General features: G+C 47.6%; 2 protein-coding genes and 1 long non-coding RNA gene across 6 annotated transcripts; 1 reads left to right on the forward strand and 2 right to left on the reverse strand.

The window, feature by feature from the left end:
- Window positions 1–1,418: 1,418 nt before the first annotated feature.
- LOC112875343 lies at window positions 1,419–3,461 on the reverse strand. The gene is made up of 3 exons (XR_003225181.1): window positions 3,081–3,461; window positions 1,739–2,066; window positions 1,419–1,663 (listed from the first exon to the last, which is right to left on the reverse strand). It is a non-coding gene; the product is annotated as an uncharacterized LOC112875343 (long non-coding RNA).
- Window positions 3,462–3,465: 4 nt separating this feature from the next.
- LOC112875319 (protein STRUBBELIG-RECEPTOR FAMILY 8-like) lies at window positions 3,466–11,305 on the forward strand. 4 transcript variants are annotated; one of them, XM_025939155.1, is made up of 18 exons: window positions 3,466–3,877; window positions 4,379–4,526; window positions 4,629–4,700; window positions 4,804–4,869; window positions 4,957–5,028; window positions 5,117–5,188; window positions 5,761–5,832; window positions 5,917–5,982; window positions 6,081–6,146; window positions 6,256–6,647; window positions 6,924–7,177; window positions 7,876–8,147; window positions 8,376–8,517; window positions 8,987–9,129; window positions 9,209–9,365; window positions 9,599–9,761; window positions 9,853–9,923; window positions 10,876–11,305. In XM_025939155.1, exons 1-17 carry the CDS (start codon window positions 3,790–3,792, stop codon window positions 9,888–9,890), a joined length of 2,283 nt encoding a protein of 760 aa, XP_025794940.1. In that variant the 5' UTR covers window positions 3,466–3,789; the 3' UTR covers window positions 9,891–9,923; window positions 10,876–11,305. The 4 variants fall into 4 exon arrangements, with proteins under 4 accessions (XP_025794940.1, XP_025794930.1, XP_025794920.1 ...); XM_025939145.1 differs by lacking the exon at window positions 10,876–11,305 and adding an exon at window positions 10,555–10,813 and having other exon boundaries at window positions 3,467–3,877; XM_025939135.1 differs by lacking the exon at window positions 10,876–11,305 and adding an exon at window positions 10,000–10,747 and having other exon boundaries at window positions 3,467–3,877.
- Window positions 11,306–11,996: 691 nt separating this feature from the next.
- Window positions 11,997–15,477, reverse strand: LOC112875310 (lipoxygenase 2.3, chloroplastic). Its single transcript, XM_025939117.1, has 4 exons — window positions 14,948–15,477; window positions 14,439–14,704; window positions 13,767–14,328; window positions 11,997–13,692 (listed from the first exon to the last, which is right to left on the reverse strand). The coding sequence occupies exons 1-4, from the start codon at window positions 15,282–15,284 to the stop codon at window positions 12,173–12,175; spliced, it is 2,685 nt and encodes an 894-aa protein (XP_025794902.1). The 5' UTR covers window positions 15,285–15,477; the 3' UTR covers window positions 11,997–12,172.
- Window positions 15,478–18,298: the final 2,821 nt, after the last annotated feature.

The raw sequence follows: 18,298 nt of genomic DNA on the forward strand, positions 1-18,298 counted from the left end.
AGTGTCTTCCTCCATGACAGCCCTATCAGCATAATGGAAGAGATGGTGGCTATGGTGCCCATTTTGTTGTTCATGGGGCATATATGAAGCGAGACATGAAGGTAGTGAATGCGGTCAATCTTTAAGGACGAGGAGCAATATATTGTTGAGTTGTATTGGGCACACATAACTAAGTAGTAGAGGAAGTTTAGTGGAAGGGGACAACAGGTCATGAGGTCCAAAAATCGTGAATCGATTAGGAACCTCACACTACTTATATGGGAACTAGGGAGTGTTTTGAAGATAATTTGTTTCATGAACCATCTAGAGCCATCCAGATAAAAAACCAACTCTATTCGAGATGTTTGGTTTTCTTCATGCCATCAGAGTCGTCCATCATGAAGATAACGGTTGGGTATTTTCTTGGACGAAATTATTTCTCAAAATACGCCAGATGAGCTAATCTTTTTCATGCCAACCTGAATGAGTTTACTCTGCAAACCAAACACATTAAGTATGTATTTTTCCACTTTAGAAGCTCGCTCGTAAGATAAAGTATTAAAAAACGTATTGACCAATACATTTCCCATGGTGCCAAAGCTGTAATTTTGTAAGTTAAGAAAAAGAGCTGTAAATTTGTTGACACTCGAGCCAGAGCAAGTAATCTTGGTGACACTTGACAGTGTCTCTACAACTGTCTAAATTTTTCCCGCGCAACCGTACCGCCTCAGTGCCCGGGCCCACCACGCGTCCAACCCGGGACCGCCTCCCTTCCTCCTTAGGCCTCGTTCGGCAGGACCAATTTTCAATCCAGGCCAATTTCCAATCCAGATCTGGATTGAGTTATTCCACTTGTTTCACTCAAACCTGCTGCTACTGTGATCCTGGCCAAGAATCAAACCTGCTGCTTGTTTGATTATTCGGTAGGAATGGAACCTAATGGAAAATTTCAGCTAGCTCAGATAATCAGCTAACCAATTGGCCAAGCTCTATAGTATTAATAATCCAAACAATACACGAAATTGTCCAACAAAGGGATAAGCAGTAAACCTAAATATCACAAGTACAACCATGACATGTGAACTTCTCAGTTCTTGGAAGCTAGAGTCTAAGTATTGATTAGGTCTGCAAATACATTATAATATACTTGAGGACTAACAAACTCTAGAGTAAAAGAAAAGATAGGTTGCTCTTCCAGCCAGCAGAATGTTCTGAGCCGAAACAAAGCTACAAAGTGCTCAAATTGGCACCTACTCTTCCAAAAGACTGACATGATTCACTCATAAATTCAGTGTATATATACATGATCTGCATGAAGTGGATGAAGAAATAAAAAATGGGCACATGCCAACGTGCACGTGGATATGCACATGAAGCTATGAAAAGTGGAACTCCTCTTGCAATATTAGCCAAAAGTTCAAAAAAATTGTAATAGACCCTCTTAAAATGAACACATGAAACTCATATGGTCATATTCTGAAGCTATCGCTGAACTACGACCAAAGATAAAACTTTTGGGAAAAAGTAAGGCCTAAAAGTCACCGCTATCAAAGATGAAAAATGAGAAAGGACGACAAAGCAAAGGCGTGGAACACTAAACAGAACTGCCGCATCAACGGCCTCGTCTCCTCCCAGAGTAAGATCAACATGAATGTCTCTTGTGATGCCTAGAACTCCGAACCACCTGGCAATAAAAGAAAAAACACAAAATTAAAAAGAAAATAGATAAAATGCATGTGGATCTTTGTCTGAAACAAACCTCTTTTATGGAATTCAGTATATTCACAATCGCTGCGAAGGGTGGTCTTAGAGCCGGATCTTTCTGCCAGCATCGCTGAAGCAGATCTGCAAGCATAGGATGAGTATTAGCAGCAATAGTAGGCCTCAGATCCTGCAGGCAGAGATATTGGGCCTAGCTTATTTGTATTCCAAAAAGGAATTCTCCAACAATGTCCCAAGGAGTAGTTCAAATCCAGCAAGCACTGAAAAAGATTCCATCACCCTAAACAAATCTGCAGTTCAACATATGCTCTTTTTGTTGTTTTCCCTTTCAGCAAATTGACGTGTAGCCTGTCTTCGTATGGAAGCTGGAAAGGAAAAGCCAATTCCACAGTCAGCAAAATCACAATTCTGCACTATCATAATGCCTGAAAATAAGAGGCTGGTGGGAGTAAAGAAAGTCAGCAGCTCCTAAAGAACTATCCCGAAACTGAAAACATCTCATACGGCAAGTGCTCAATGACCTGCAAATATTTTCTAGTGAAAAAGATGTTACAAGCTTAACTCTTCCAGTGGCACAAATCTAAAGCGCAGAGTGAAGATGGCGCATCAATATGACACCTCCTAAGGAACTCATTAACACCAATACACCAATAAATCATCTGTTATGATGATAAGAGTTTGTTGGACTGCCTTTAGTTTGTCAGGCCACTATTTTACTCTAGTTGAGACCTGCAGTGTCATCCAACAAAAGGATTTGTGCATAGAGCAACCAATAGGACAAAGGCAAATGCTCTATTCTCTGACCACACAAGCATCCATTTTAACATCAGTGTTTAACAAAAATGGCAGAAGTATTTAACAAGTTCGGGTATTAACTTGATGCTTGAAGGAAACCACAACTCACAACACCAGCAGTAAAAGATTACTTACAGCTACTCTATAACGAACCAGAGTTTACTCTCTGAGAAACTACCGGTGCTTGCATTCAATTTTTACCACCATAACGAACCAGATCATGCTAAGAACCTGATCAAGCATCGGATTTACCACCACAACGAACCCTAGAGCAAGAACTAAATTGAGAGCAGATCGATCACGAGGACCAAAGCCAAGAACACCCAACCAAATCGAGTCAACGGCAATGGGTTCCTCCTCCTCCGAGCTGCAAGCCAGCGCACTTTCCCATGGCGACCTCTCCTATAACCTGACGACCTAAGAAGAAGAAGAAGCCCACCACCCATGGCCTCACCGCACACTCCCTCCTGGGCCACCTCTCGGCGTTCCTTAAGAATCACACACCCACCCACCCACCCTAGCGCCGGCAAGAGCCCTAACACCGGGAAGAGAAGAGGGCAAGGAAGATGAGGGCGATGCGTTACCAGCGAGAAGGCGGCGGAGAGCGTAGCCGTCGCCGTTGCTGTCACCTCGCGTCGCGGCCTTGTCGCCTCGCGCGTCGCCGCCTCCAGGTCTTCACGTCGGAGCCGTCGCCTCGCTTGGCTTCGTTCCAGGAGGGAGGAGGTGTGGATTAGTTCCGGACCGTGGAGGGGGGGAGGAGGCTGATCCGGCTCAGGTTTGGTTCTAGACCAGGCCAACCGAACAGCAATTCCGGGCTAGGTCTGACTTCATTCCGGGCCATTCCAATTCGTCCGGACTGGGCCTCGTTCCGGGCCATTCCGGAGGAAACGAACGAGGCCTTACTCTTTTCCTCTCCCTCCTCAGCTCCTCCCTTCCCTCTAGAACGAAAAGCTTCCCTCCGCACCAAACCAAAACCCCAAACCCTCCCCATTCCGGGAGAATCCACATCGCTTCGCCAACTACGCCGGGCGATTCGACCCGCTGCGGTCGGCTGGCTCCTCAATTCGCGATCGGGTCCCGTGATCCGAGCGCGATCCCGCGGGTCGGCGCGGAATTGGGGGGAGGAATTTCAAGCGGCGTCGCATCTCGCAAGCGCGCGGCTCCCCGGAAGCTTCCGGAACGTTCGAGGGCCTCCTGCTCCGGCTCGCACTCGGGGTTGGCGGACCCGGCCCGGGATTTCGCGGGGAACCGGCGCGGCGGATTTGGGGCGCGGCGCGCGCGTGGGGAGTCGAAATGGCGGCGCCGGGCCGCCTCCTCCTCGCCGTGGCGGTGCTCTGCGCCGCGTTCGCCTCCGCCGCTTCCTTCACCGACCCTCCCGATGGTGAGTCTCCTGGCCCCCCTGTTCCGTAGGTTGCGGCGATCGAGCACTGTCCCGTGGTGCGCTCTGCTCGTCGCGCCTGCCCGCGCGCTTGTGGTGTCCCCGAGCGTGTGTGTCGCTGCGGTTCCGAGCGAGCGTGTGATTGTTGTTGCTTGCGCGCCGTCTGGCACAGGCATGTAGCTTGAGCTGGTCCATGTCGCGCTGCTTGTGCGTGCGTCTATGCATGCTTGCGATGGCGTTTAGATATGTGATCGTTGTCTATGGTCACGGGATGGCCACTCGTGCGTGTTCACACTTGAGATTGGTAGTGATTGTTTGCGTTTTGCCCTGGGTACAAATAAGATACTGCGCTCGCTTCCCTTTGCTCAATGCCTGGTGGGACACAAATATGCAATTCTGTTGTCTCTTTATGTTTTGGGGTTCTGAAGTTTGGATTTTGTAAGCAGTAGGTTCCAACAGGTTTTTTATTGTGCTTATTTTGTCATTGTCTTTGCCACATCACAGCGATAGGACTTTGGGGGTTATATCGCACATTAGAATCGCCGTGGCAGCTTTCTGGTTGGACATTCCAAGGCGGTGACCCATGCGGCGAGGGTGGTGGGCGTCGACAGTGGCGAGGCGTCTTTTGCAAGGGATCGTCCGTTGTCGCAATGTAATTCTAAAGTTAATTTATTAACTTATGATTATTTTTGCTCACAAATTAGTAGAAGGCCGATCAATTGGCTTTGTTATTTGCTCTGTTACTCACATGCAGAAATATTAGCGGGCTCGGAGTTGGTGGATGGCTTGGCCCAGAGCTGCTCAAGTTTCAATCATTGAAAAAACTGTGAGCTTCTAATTGCCAAGTTTTTGTACTCGGGTAGCTGGTTTTGACTTTGTAATTCAGGATTTGATTTAGTTTCTGGTGCTTTACATCATGTTGATGATAGGGATTTGAGCTTCAATAACATTGCTGGTGAAATCCCGCCCACTTTGCCCCCAAATGTGGAATACTTGTACATCCCTTTTCCCTTCTTTGGCTACCACTTTTAGCTGACTTAAATGTAAAGAATGTATGACGCACCCATGCTTTTCTCTTGCAGAAATTTGGCAGCCAACAAGTTTGAAGGAAATATGCCATCAACATTGCCATGGTTGCACTCCCTGAAATACCTGTGAGTGTATTTTTGGGAATGGAGCATTTCACATTCTGAGATCTGGTTGGACAATAATTAACTGACTGATCTGTAACCTGTATCGCAGGAACTTCAGCTACAACAAACTCTCTGGAATAATTGGTGATGTTTTTGTTAACATGGATAGCTTAGAAACGATGTAAGGTTCCCAAATCTTGGTTAATTGTTTGTCCACTTGAAAATGAGTTATTTTATTTCACTTTGACGTTCATTAATATATCATGTGCAACGAGACATGGAAATTCTTCCCTTAGTTTGTGCATCCACAGTAGAAACTTCAGCCGTACATTAGAGCATACATGTTCATTTGTTTTATTCCTCTAATATTTGTTGGTATGCCTTTGTTGTTACTTGTTCAGATGTGCCCATACATGTTTTCTTGCATCTGACCTTTGGCTGTCTGATGCTTTCTTTCATTCACAATGAATCATTTGATGTGGTTTGTGCCGCTCACATAGAGTATGTTGTCTGCTCATTGAGTTTTCCTAAATGTTATTTTCTTTCCTTGCCTTTCTTTCCTTCTCATTTTTTTTTGTTATGGTGTGTTCCCTGCTTCCTTGAAATACTCTTCCACTGTTTGCTCACGAGTGTCCAGCTCATTTTGTTTGTTGAAACAAGTTCACATTTCAGTGCTAGAACAGTTCTTTTCCAGCCTTCCTTATTTGATCTTTACCCACACTCATGTGAAGTTTATTCTCCCCTGGTTTCTAGGGATTTGTCATTCAATGCTTTCAGTGGTGACCTACCAAGATCATTTAGCTTATTGACAAACCTTCACTATCTGTAAGAACGACCTGCTGTTGGATCTATTTCATGCACATGCATGCAGGACTTGTTTGAATATAGGTTTTCTTGCCTTATTTGCAGTTACCTACATCATAACGAGTTCACAGGATCTGTGATTTTGTTAGCAGGCCTTCCACTGTCATCCCTGTAAGAAATTTGACTGAATTTGCTGCTTAAAAATATTGGTCCGCATTTTATCCATCTTAACTTGTAATGCTGATGATGATCATAAACTTCTTGCACAGCAACATTGAAAATAATCACTTCAGTGGTTATGTTCCCGGAACATTTGAGTCCATTCCTGAGCTGAGGTATTGAATTCTGCTATACTTTGCCTCCCCCTCCTTTCTGGCTATCTCTAGATGTCTTGGCTTCATATCCATTCGAAATAAATGATTAACTTTCTGGTCAACATTCCAGGATTGATGGAAACCAGTTTCAACCTGGTTTCAGACATGCATCGTCCTCATTTACAAGGAGGGCACATTCACCTCCACCTCAATCTTTGTCTCCATCTCCACCACCACCACCACCTCCACCTCCACCTCCACCACTTCCACCAGCAGCTAAGCAGAATCCAAAGCACAGGCCAAAATCTCCAAAGCCTTCTTTTGGGTATTCTTCTCTGCAAAGTAATAGCCACCATAGGAAGTCACACTCTCGAGTAACAGCTGCTGCAGTAGCTAGCGCCACATGTACAGTGTTTGTACTCCTCATTGTTGGATTTGTCCTGAAAAGTTGGAAAAGCTGTTCAACGAGCCCTAAGAGCACATCTAACCGTGCCAAGACTTTCCCAGCCAATATGGAAGCAGGTAGAACTGGAAGCTTAAATTATTTAGCATAACATTTCATGCATTTGTAGTTGAGCCAGACTTCTACTTATTTTATACTCTTATTACAAATCTATTATCAAAACTGTAAATCTAGGACTTGTCATAAAACATGAATCCTTTGTTATTTTCAAGGCACATTGATTAAATTCATCCATGTACAGATGTTTGCTTTTCATTTTTACGTGCTGCATTCTTTATTATGGGATAGACCAAGATTCTTTAACAATACTGAAACTCATATTTGCAATTTTGCAGTCCCTAAAGCAAATGAAGTCCTGTACTCTTGGAGTTCTCTATTGATTGGCAGTGATCCTTCCTCAAGTAATGGCATTACATCTGATAGAGTTCCCAAAATAAAAAGTTGGTCCAAGAAATCTAAAAATCTTCTAACTGCAAAACAGTTTCCAGCTGCTGACATTCTGGCAGCCACCAGGGACTTCAATGAAGAATGCCTAATCGGTGAAGGTTTCACTGGCCGAGTTTACAGAGGTGATTTTTCTGATGGTCAGGTATGGTACTTTGATCATAAACATACAATTATTGTTGCCTTCTGTAGTAGCATTATTGTTTGTTACTTAATCTAGACGAAGCTCTTATGTCATGAAAGAAGTCTGATTTCTACAACATGCATCTCAGAGACCTAAGCCCCTAATAGCTGAAGTGTGCCATCAGTTCTTTCGAACTATAATCTACTGGTATTTTCACCCATAAAAAAAATCCCTAAATTGATCTTCTTTTCCATCTGTGTTAGCATGAAAGCTTGTTTTTCTGTGTTGAGTGCTGCAGGCTCTTTATGCTTTCTTTTTCTGGGAATTCCCATTTACTGTTTGCATGAGTAACAAGCCCCTGTTTACTGTCCTGCTGTGTTGGACGGTAGACATTAGGATTAAGCGGTTGGCAGAGGTGTACCCCCTCTGACCATATAAAGCTTACGACGATAGGTGCTGCTGTGAGGGGAGGAAGCACACGTTTTTCTTTTTCTTGATGTCTTGAATCTTGATAAGATTTACATTTTAAGGTGCGAGGATGGAATTCGTGGATTCTCTCTTCAAAAGAAGTATCTTAATGCAATCGTGTTCTTCTGTAGCATATAAAGTTTGTGATTTTTTCTAAATAGTTGAAGTACCGATTTTACCCAATTTGCTACTGGCCATGAATTTCTCTATAGTTTACATGTATAATGAAACATTTCTCAATGTACTCGCAGCTCCTGGCTATCAAGAGGATTGACATGGTAGATCTGTCATTATCAGAACAAGATGAATTGATGGACATGCTTTGGAATATCTCCAGATTAAAGCACCCCAATATCTGTGCGCTTGTGGGATATTGTGTGGAGTTTGGACATTGTGCACTTCTCTTTGAGTATGCAGAAAATGGCTCTCTTGATGATATTTTATTTTCAGCAGCCACAAGATCCAGGGCTTTGTCATGGAAAGCTCGGATGAAGATTGCCCTTGGAGTTGCCTATGCTCTGGAGTAAGATTTACACTTTCACCAAATTCCATTTACGTTCTTTATTTGTACAGCGTGGTTATTAGTTACACCTATCTTAACTTTAATAGCTCATTTTAGTTTTTTAGTGCAAGCACCGCTAAGATTTGATATAACATGTTCAAAAAGTTGGGTGGAACTGATGATGCCCCTCTTTAGATTTGAGATAAACTGGCATTATTTCTCACTTTTTATATGTATCTTTATCTGCAGATACATGCACTTGACGTGTTCCCCTCCAGTTGCTCATGGAAATATTAAAGCTAGAAATATTTTGCTTGATGCTCAGCTCATGCCCTACCTCTGTGACAGCGGATTAACCAAGTTAAGCCATTTTGTCAGCACCGCGGGAACGGTTAGTGTCCTCAAATTTCCCAGCTACTGAGGATAGTATTACTACTTTGTATGGAATCTTTAGCATGGTGATACAGTTATCCATTTGATTGATTCTAGGATCAAGTTGCACCTTGAATGCCATTCCTCTTGCAGTTTTGTCCTCATGCATAAGTGGTCATGGCATCTCCTGATCGAAATTCGAACTTTAAGATTTATCACTGGATTTACACAACTTATGAAATGTTGGCGTGATATTGTTTAGTTTTCTTTTTTGATCATTCTCTCCAAACATTTCAAGCCTGGTACTGTGTCCCCTAAAACTATTTGTCTTGTTTCCCACCAAAAATGATATGTTTTAAAAATGTTGCTTTTATGTTCAGATGATTGCTATAAGACTGTAATGCTTAGAATTGAGTTCCTTTATCTCGATCCATTGGCCTTTGATGGTTTCTCATTTGATTGTTTTGAACAATTCATCACCTGAACAGAAGGATTCAGAAGCGATCACCAGTGCCAAAGGCTATGCTGCCCCTGAGCTTACTGATCCAGGAGCAGATGGCATTAAAGCTGATATTTACAGTTTTGGTGTGATTTTACTTGTGCTTTTGACTGGGCAAAAGGCTTTTGACAGGTATGTATTCTCTGCTCTCACACTTTCCAACTTTTGTACAAAATTGCAGTCGGGATCTAACGGATCTTTACCTCTTCAGTTCAAGGAAGCAAAATGAGCAGTTTCTAGTAGATTGGGCAGCTCCTCATCTCGATGACCTTGATTTTTTGGAAAGGATAACTGATCCAAGAATAAGCGGCTCTATGCCACCTAAAGCCATCTCTTCATTAGGCATCATCATCTTGCTTTGCATCAAGGTAAAACTCCATTTTCTTTCTTGGTGCATATTTGATTTGAATATTTCAGCTTCGCGACACAACTTTGAAGCTGTGGAGGACCGTGCCTGGTGCTAGTTGAAAGGGCTCAGTTTTCTGTATAGAAGCGCTGAAAATATATTGTTACAGAAATTATAATGCTATCAAAATTGATCAATTAGAATTTACCAGAAGTTTCTGTGGCAATTACTTATGGTATTTCTACAATTTGGCAGTCACCAGATCTCCGCCCGCCGATGACAATCGTAGCAGACAAATTAGTAAAGCTTGTCCAATCAACAGGTCTTCAAAAGACTAGCACAACACAGCGATTGGAGGTTGATGCTCAGGACCCCTCTTTCGTAACAACTAGACCTTATTTTGAACCATCCTCTACTGGTATGTCATTTGATAACGCTTCTTCGTTCTTCTTAAACACTTGCTATTAAAGTTATTAGTATCAAAGTCTCAACTTGATTATTTTGTTCAGTCAGCCAGGGAGGAACAGAGAGCTGCATCTCCCGATGATGAAGGCCTGTTGTTCTTCGCCAATCATTCCAGGTCTCTTGCTGCCTTATCTACTCTGGACTGTCTCAACTCTTTACGCATTTCTTACCGATGCCAGTTGGTGCATCAGTGCATGATGCCCCAAGCTGCTGTGTTGCAACCTGATTGCCGGAGGACTTCGGGTAGATTCCGCTACTGTCTACATAAAAAGGAGTGATCAACAAACTGCATTCAGAAATTGGTGCAAGCTTGGTTACCCGTACAGCCATGACTTACGGGTTCAGGGTTCTGACCCCATCTCTTTGGGACCGGAGTCATCCGTGAACTCCCTATGGAGATAGATATTTTGGATGCTCTTTTGTAGTTTGTCCAGGATCTCCCATTGGCTGGCCCAGGCTTACACCTGCCTTCACTTGCTGTACAGCGAGGCAGTCTGATGCATGCTCGCTGTCTGTGAAACTGTGCAGATGGGACGTTTGCTAGCTAGCCAGTGGCCATTGGCTTCCAGCGTGCATCCGATCTGGCTTGGTCCAGAACCGCCCATCATGCCACTGTGGGCTCACATGTTTTCCTGTGAATATTTTTGGATGCTACGTGCTGTAGCCTGCACGTCCTCTCGGTTGTGCTGCTCGTGATGCACTTGTGGAGAAAATTGACCAGTCTGCCGTTGTGTATTCTGTAACAGGTCCGGATTCTAACTGGATGAGAGAGACAACTAACCCTGCAGGGTCATTTTCTTTTTTCACTTGAGAAAATTGCAAACCTACATATGGGGGCTTTCGTACCAATTTTTATCTCAATTTCTTAAATGTAAATCCTACAAGTATTCACGTGTTTTCAGATTTTCCTTTGCTTAGTGACGGACCATTGTAGCTATAGTTTGTCCTCTGTACTGCTTGACTCGTCTAGCCGTCTCGCATGGTATGAGAAGGTGCTAGAGATAAGTTCCATGCATGAATAATTGTACCGACTACCGAGTTCGTCTCATCAGAAGAAAATCATGTAGGGCAATGATGATATCCAAACTTGGGGAAAATATGGTCGGTCTCGGTGGCGAGCAGGCCAGACTCTAAAGAATTCATTGTTGAGCTTATTACAGATAACCTACATCGATCATGAGGTGATGTGACCACTACATATGGTCGATCAAATAGCGCAAGGACCCTATTGGACAACACATAAAGCGTGGGTATTTAAATATACCGTGTTTTGCTAGTTTTCTTTCTTTTTTTGTTGTTGTAAATTTCCCCTTTTTTACTATTGAGTAACAAACTCGATCACTGAAAGGTATCGTATACCTAGAGAAATAGTGAAATGTTGTATGTGCTTACTACAATTTGGTGAGTCTAGTTATAATTAGGCCCTATATCTTGGTAATGCCCAAAGACCAGAAAAATGCTATTACCATACAGTAATGTCATCTTTATTCGTACACATCTCCTAAATGTCATACGCGCGAAACTTATTAGAAAGATTTTAGACGATGCATGACTGGCTCTGGTGTTAGTGGTTAAGCAACAATAGTGATGGGTTAGGGTTTGGGCCTTTAGGATGTTGGGATTAGATTTGTACTGCTACGATTAGAAAGGACAAATTAGGGAGGAGGCGGCTGATGGGTGGAGTAATGATGTTGAGCACCGCGTGCCGTTTGCGGCAAAGCATGATTGGCGGTATGATGGAGGAAGAGCTCCAAATTGGAGTGGTTAGGGTGCGGCGGGGGTTGACGGTGGACATGGTGGCAAAGACGGCACAAGGAGAGCGGGAGGGTGAGGAGCACGGCGCTGTTGGGCAAGAAAGAAACAATAATGCTTTGTGGAAGGAAGAAGATCAAGGAGAACCCTATGATTGATCTGATCATGGGGTTGAGGTGCATCATCTTAGCGGGTTCAGCTGTGGTCGTATCTAGGTTTGTAGGTTCGTCTATGTCTTTCCTATTTTTTCCTGTTGTTCTTGTTTGTTGTACGGGTCGTCTGCCACTTGCTTGGTGATGCTCTGTATCCGCCTTAATAGCCTTTGCTTATTAAGATTTGTAATGATCGTGTTGCTTTCCTCTTAATGAAATACATGCTTAGGCACGTTCAGGAAAAAAAGATACATAATCTTAAAAGCAGCTAAAAATCGGGTGACTGATATGTAGCATATATAATCCTTTTTATTTTGTATCTAAAGAAACAAGTCTCTTGCAGTGACACATGTACAATAATCAATAATGGTACAACCGTGCACAGAGTAGTACATTTTATGTCACAAGCCGCCTACATGCAACAATGCAATCCCCCCTGGATCGGAGCTCAGATCATCGATCAGATGGAAATGCTGTTTGGGATGCCCCTACCGGTGACTCCCGGCTTGGAGAAGGGCTTGAGCAGCTCGTACGGCACGATCCCGGCGCCGCACCGGTTCCTCAGCTCCGGGTTGTTGTTGCACTCGTCGACGAAGCCCTCGATCTCCTTCATCCTGCCGCCGAACTTCTCGAACGCCGCCTTCACCATGGGCTCCGCCAGCCACGACGGCTCGGCGTGCTCGCCCATGTACTCCTCGTCGGGGGAGTGCGAGGAGAGGATGTCCAGCGTGGTCATGACCGTGATGGCCTGCATCTGCGTGGGGAGCATGTCCAGCAGCGTCGCTTCCGGCGCCTCCCGGAACTTCTTCATCTCGTCTTCCCGGTTCTCCTCAACCGGCATGTTCTTCCGGATCGTGGTGGGGCGGTTGGGGAAGTAGCCGCCGAAGTGGTACTGCCCGAAGTTGACGGCGGAGTGGTGGCCGGAGGTGACCCATATGATGGTGGTGAGCGTCTCCACGAGGCTGTCGCGGGTGTCTAGCACGGGCCACCACGGCTCGTCCTTCTTGTCGGCGTGGCCCACCGTGCGCACCTCCTCCCAGAAAGCCTGCAGCTCGGGGTCGGCGGCGACGGCCTCGTCGGACTTGTAGTACACGTTGACGTAGTCCGCCGCCCACTGCTTGATGGAGTCCCAGATCATGAGCCCGTCGTGGGCATAGGGGTAGTCCTTGATGGTGAGCTCCAGCTCGCCGTCGTCCTTACGCACGGCGAGCCCGCGCTTGACGAGGTCGTTGGGCAGCGCTTCCGTGTCGAACTGCCACGTGGCGCCGTAGGCCACGGAGCTGAGCTCGACGGAGTACTTGCCCGGCCAGAAGGCCTGCTCGATGATGCCGTCGGCGTTGATGAGGCTCTCCCTGGCCAGCGCGTTGATCTCCATGGTGTAGCGGAAGTGCGGGTGCAGGAGGCGGTAGACGGGGTGCAGCCGGCTGAGCTGCCGGTTGGCGGCGATGATGTAGGGCTCGACGCAGCAGTGGGTGCGCAGCCAGTGGCTGACGAGCTGGTGGTAGCCGGTGTCGTGGGTGAGCACGTGCGCCTTGGCCAGCTTCCACAGCCAGGCGTCGGTGGCGTCGGGCCCGTGCGTGAACACCTGCTTCCACTGGGGTTTGGTCGGCGACTTGGGCCGCGTGAGCTCGATGGCCAGCGGCATGAGGGTGCCCAGGTCGGTGAGGAAGAAGACGGTGCGGGAGCCGTAGAGCGTCGCGTCCTGCTGCTCCCGCACCTTGTGCACGTAGGGCAGGAACACGTCGTGGTAGTCGAGGATGAAGAGCCGCTTCGCCGCCAGCGCCTCCTCGACGGTGAGGTTGCAGTTCATCTGCTTCTCGAGGATCTCCCTGGTGATGGCGGACTCCGCCGGGCCGTACACCGCCGGGTCGAGCTTGCTCTTGATGGGGAACTCGGTGAGCAGCTGGATGCAGATCGGGTTGAGCCCCGCCAGCGTCTGCCGCGCGAACTCCTCGTCCCTGAACCACGAGAACCGGTCCCCTGCAAGCAGCCATACACGGATTGATCAATCAATTAATGAGTCCGATCGATCAGATGAGCTGCTGCGTGCTTACTCTCCATCATCCCGGGGATCTCGAAGCGGAGGACGTGGTCGGTGGTGTCCTCGACCAACTTGACCATGCGCGGGACGACGGTGCGGATGACGTCGAATCCGGTCTGCGGTGGCAGCGGGATGCCGTCGCTGTAGAGGTCGTCGATGGCCGGGAAGTGCGGAAACCGCAGCTCCTTCTTGATCAGCAGCGGCCGCAGCATCGGGAGCAGCGCGTGCATCCCCGAGCGCAGCGTCGTCGCCCCGAAGGTGAGCTGCTTCACCTCCGAGAACCACTCGTCGCGTGGCACGTAGTTGTGCCCTTCCCGCCGCTCCGTCCGCGGGTCCTTCTTGGTCCGGGCGCGGCCGGTGCGGCACCGGCGTGGGTAGGGGTACTTGTCGCTGCCGCCGAGCACGGGGCGGTGGTGGGCGGGGTTCCGGTCGGGGTCGCCGAGGTCGTTGTACACGTCGTAGTCGTAGACGCGCTCGAAGGACCTGCGCTCGCCGTGCCCGTCGCCGCGCAGCGTCTGGAGCTCCTTCTTCCTCAGCTCCTCCAGGCCCTTTGGCGTCTCCGACGGCAAGAACGACTGCACGCAAACACAGGCAGCAAAACAGCTGTTATAGTCTTGTAGATCTGTACAGTGCCATGCACGGGCACGTTCTCGTCTGCAAATTGCATCAACAAACATGGCGGCACCTTGACGGTGAAGAAGACGCGCTTCTCCGGGTTATCGAACTTGGAGTGCACCCAGGAGTTGCAGTCGAAGGTGACGGCGGAGCTGGTGTCGCCGCCGGTGACGAGCTTGATCTCCCGGATGAAGGTCTCCTTGTGGTGCTCGTTCTCCACCAGCACGGCGCCCACCGGCCCGAAGGACGCCGGCACCTGGAACTCCGCCTCGTACCGGCCCTCCACCAGCGTCTTGTGGGCGAACGCCGTCACCCGCTCCTTCTCCAGGCCCGTCTCTGCTCCACCCCCACCACATGCATGCGCACAGTCAGGGTTTTGTTTTGTCCTCCTCATCTCATCATCATCAAGCTTTTTCGTTCTTTCAGACTATAGTCGTCTGTACTCTCTAGTACTTTTGTACTTCGATTTGTCTCGAGAGCATCTTGTTTTCGAACGATGTTATCCATTTGTTTTTGTACTAGGTTTAATTTAGCATACTGATCGATTTCGTTAAGCAAGCCAAGCAAGTAGCTACTCACTTGGGTCGAGCTCGGAGCTGATGAGCTCGAGGAGCAGCGTCTTGCCGAGGAGGTCGCCGATGTCGTCGAGGCCGCGGGTGGCGTACATCCGCCCGATGGCCGGTGACGCCTCCACCGTGGCCTTCACGGTCAGCATCTTCTCCACGGTGGCCGCCGACACGGCGCCGTCGAACTCCTCGGTCGCGCGGCAGCTTATCCTCGGCATGACGTGCCGCCGGGAGGAGGACGGCCCCACCCTCCTGGCGCCCGCCGCCGCCGCCGCCGGCGGCGACGAGCCGACGACACTGCCCTGGTGCCCCGGCAGCACCAGCGGCTGCTTGAGGTTCAGGTGCATCATGGCTGCCCCCTACAGCTAGCTAGCTCAGCTGGGTCCTAGCTAAGCAAGATGGGCCAGTAGCTAAGCAACTTGCTTGTTACAGCTGCAACTGAGAGCAGGGGGATCTCCGAACTGGTCGAGATCGATCTGCTGCAAGTGGTTGCTAGCTAGCTAGCTGCCTTCTCGGCGTGAGCTCTGAGCTTGTGGTGCGCCGCTTGCGGGTGGGCATATATAGCGAGATTCTGATGACGGAGGCCGTGTCGCACGTGGGGAATATAATATCTGCAGCAGCCTGTGAGTGTGCGTGCACTGTTTTTTCTTTCTTTTCTTTTTTGAAAAACTGAGTGTGCTCTGCTGTGCAAGGCTCGCTTCTTGCCCTGGAATCCTCTCTTGGGAATAATGGCTGCTTGGAGTTTGAGAGGGCAACAATGGCGTCGCTCTAGCTAGGCTACTTAGCCTCCTCTAGCTAGTCCCGGGGTAGGAAAAGGATCGATGGTCTCGATCTTCTCTCTTTTTTTTGTGGTTATCAGAAATTCAGAACTAATTATCATGCAGCGACGCTTTCTGTTTCTCTGCAGTCTATTTCTTCGATCCCATGAGGACGATGAATGGGTTGCTTTCGTTCTACAGAAAGATCATGGAGTAAAAAGAAACAAGATCACAACAATATGAAATTTACAGTGTGCCATTGCCACCGCCGTTCCTCTGTAAAACGTTCATGCAATGGCGCAGCCATCCATATGAGATAGCATCCTGATGGCTGCTGGCCATGGACGACCAAGTGTTTGGGCAATGATGATGCGAGTACATCTGTAGACTGTTGTAGCACATGCCTTTTGCCATGAGATATTTACATTAATGAAAAAACAAGCTGGAGCATTATTATTGTTGCTAGCTAGCTACTAGCAGCCTAGTAGTAGGCTAGCTTGTACTGTTGGAAAACAGCAGCACAGTACAGCAATTGGTCGATCAGCAGCCAGCTAGCCATATACTGTGCGCGCACAACTCCATCTCGCTAGCTCCATGGCTAAGACGCTATCTCTTCAACCTCTATCTGCCTGCTTGGTTGGAAATAATTAACCTTCAGCTAAGAGTTCTTTTGGCTAGGGTATGGGACTAGAGATTTCTCTTCAGCAGCTAGCGTCTACTCCCTCCGTTCCAAATTACAATTCGTTCTAACCTTTTTCATACATAATTTTATTATATATTTAGACATAGTGTAGATCTAGATGCATAGCAAAAAATATATATATCTATAAAGCTAAAAGCTAAAATGAATTATAATTTGGGACGAAGGAAGGATCTATCTCGATGGATGGACCACGTCGCCGAGAGCTTTGGAATGGGAGGGGATGCATAAGAGTACGGGACTGTGGATTGGAGGAGGCGTATATGCACGCATCAGCAGGGAGGGACAAGCATGTCACCCGGCAATGCATGTGGCCGCTCTATCTCTCTCTATCTCTCTACCTTGGAGATGCATATACACTAGATACAGCAGTACTCTGCTCTAGAGTTCATGCAATTATTTTTGTACTCCATATAAAGCAAGAGCAAATAGTTGTGTTGTTCGAGTCTTGAAGGACCATATGCATGCATATATATGGTGCATGGGGATGAACATGCATGCAGGTATGTGTTATCTGAGCTAAACTACTGTCTCTACTGGTATTGGTAAAAACCAAGCAAGATTGTTACTAGCGGGATTATTATTGATGTCTAAGTGGCTCCGTATGTAAAAATCTAACCTTAATTATCCTTAAAAGATTTAAAACCTTGTAGCAGGCACATGTGACAACTCGCATCACGTGACGAGTTAATTTGTCTATTTGGATTAAGTCTGGCCCTGTTGTAAATGCAATATTAACAATCTAAAATCTACATTATTTAGCCGTGTATTTTGTGATAGATTATATATGTGGGAACCAATGAATGACTAGGTTACATAATGACTCCTTGGTTTGGCAAAATACGCGCGAAATAAATGACCTTAATATGGATTATCTCTAAAATAACTTGGATATGGATCAATTCTTTTTTTTTTTGAATTTGAATCTTCTGGGACTATCCATTATTGGATATTCATTGGCACCAGAGGGTGTGGATGGGGGGGGGGGGTCTACCTGCGACTGGGAGCCAAACCCTCGCAGAAGCTCCACCGCCATGGACCGTCGTGGGCCGGCCGTGCTCCCCCACCTCCATCGTGGCCCGTCGGCTCTAGCGCCTCCGCCGCCGTCCTCCATCGCCGCCGACGCTAACCCGGTACGCTTTCTCGCCCCAGCCTTCTTCTTGCCCCGCCGTCGGCCACCACCTGCCGGGGATCCAGCCCTGGCCGGCCCGGGAGCGCCGCCTCGCCTCCGCCGCTGGCAGAACCACCACCACCGCCAGGCCGCCGCCGCCCCCAACTTTCCCTCTATAGCCGCCGGCCATGGAAGCCGCCCCCACCGGTCTAACCCCGGAAATCCGAAACCCTAAAGACTGCCATCTTGACCACCATCCCGGTCGGCGGCGACCTCACTACTAGCCGCACTCCCACATCCCACCCCCGGCAGTCGTGGGCCGTAACTGGGCCTGTGTGACTCTGTGTGACTCGTTGACTCGCACCCGCGCACGCGACCTGGAGTATTGGCAGTGGATTGGAGCTCTTCTCTGTTGACACCCTCAGGATATTTCACCATAGTCCATAGACATAGAGAGCTACTTACGTCATAGTAGGCTCATATGCTCTCAACAATGAATGGCGCTTTCAGATCGATCGAGCTGATATTTGCTTTCAACCATAGGACACACGCGTAGTATTAGCGCTGATGGTATGCATCTTGCAGGCACACACGCAGCTGATTGAAGTGTGTGCCACTCAAGAAAATGCAAATGCGAGAATAATGTGGTACTCATTTTTTCATAATAATTTTTTTGAACACACTACGGATGCAAACACTTATACACACACATACACTCGCTCAATGTTACAAATGCATACACGCACGTCATACCCCTATATATAAGCTAGCACTTTCGAGAGACTACCTTAGACC

Source organism: Panicum hallii, chromosome 1, assembly GCF_002211085.1.
Source record: "Panicum hallii strain FIL2 chromosome 1, PHallii_v3.1, whole genome shotgun sequence".
In the NCBI taxonomy this organism is placed as follows: domain Eukaryota; kingdom Viridiplantae; phylum Streptophyta; class Magnoliopsida; order Poales; family Poaceae; genus Panicum; species Panicum hallii.

What these genes read in the sequence shown, in the direction of transcription:
- LOC112875319 (XM_025939155.1), top strand. Translation starts at nt 3,790, where the DNA reads ATGGCGGCGCCGGGCCGCCTCCTCCTCGCCGTGGCGGTGCTCTGCGCC. An exon ending in TTTCAATCATTGAAAAAACT is followed by an intron (nt 4,701 to 4,803) that starts GTGAGCTTCTAA and finishes TGTTGATGATAG; the next exon opens with GGATTTGAGCTTCAATAACA. An exon ending in TTTTGAACCATCCTCTACTG is followed by an intron (nt 9,762 to 9,852) that starts GTATGTCATTTG and finishes TATTTTGTTCAG; the next exon opens with TCAGCCAGGGAGGAACAGAG.
- LOC112875310 (XM_025939117.1), bottom strand. Translation starts at nt 15,284, where the DNA reads ATGATGCACCTGAACCTCAAGCAGCCGCTGGTGCTGCCGGGGCACCAG. An exon ending in CAGCTCCGAGCTCGACCCAA is followed by an intron (nt 14,705 to 14,947) that starts GTGAGTAGCTAC and finishes GGGGTGGAGCAG; the next exon opens with AGACGGGCCTGGAGAAGGAG. An exon ending in GATCCCCGGGATGATGGAGA is followed by an intron (nt 13,693 to 13,766) that starts GTAAGCACGCAG and finishes GGCTGCTTGCAG; the next exon opens with GGGACCGGTTCTCGTGGTTC.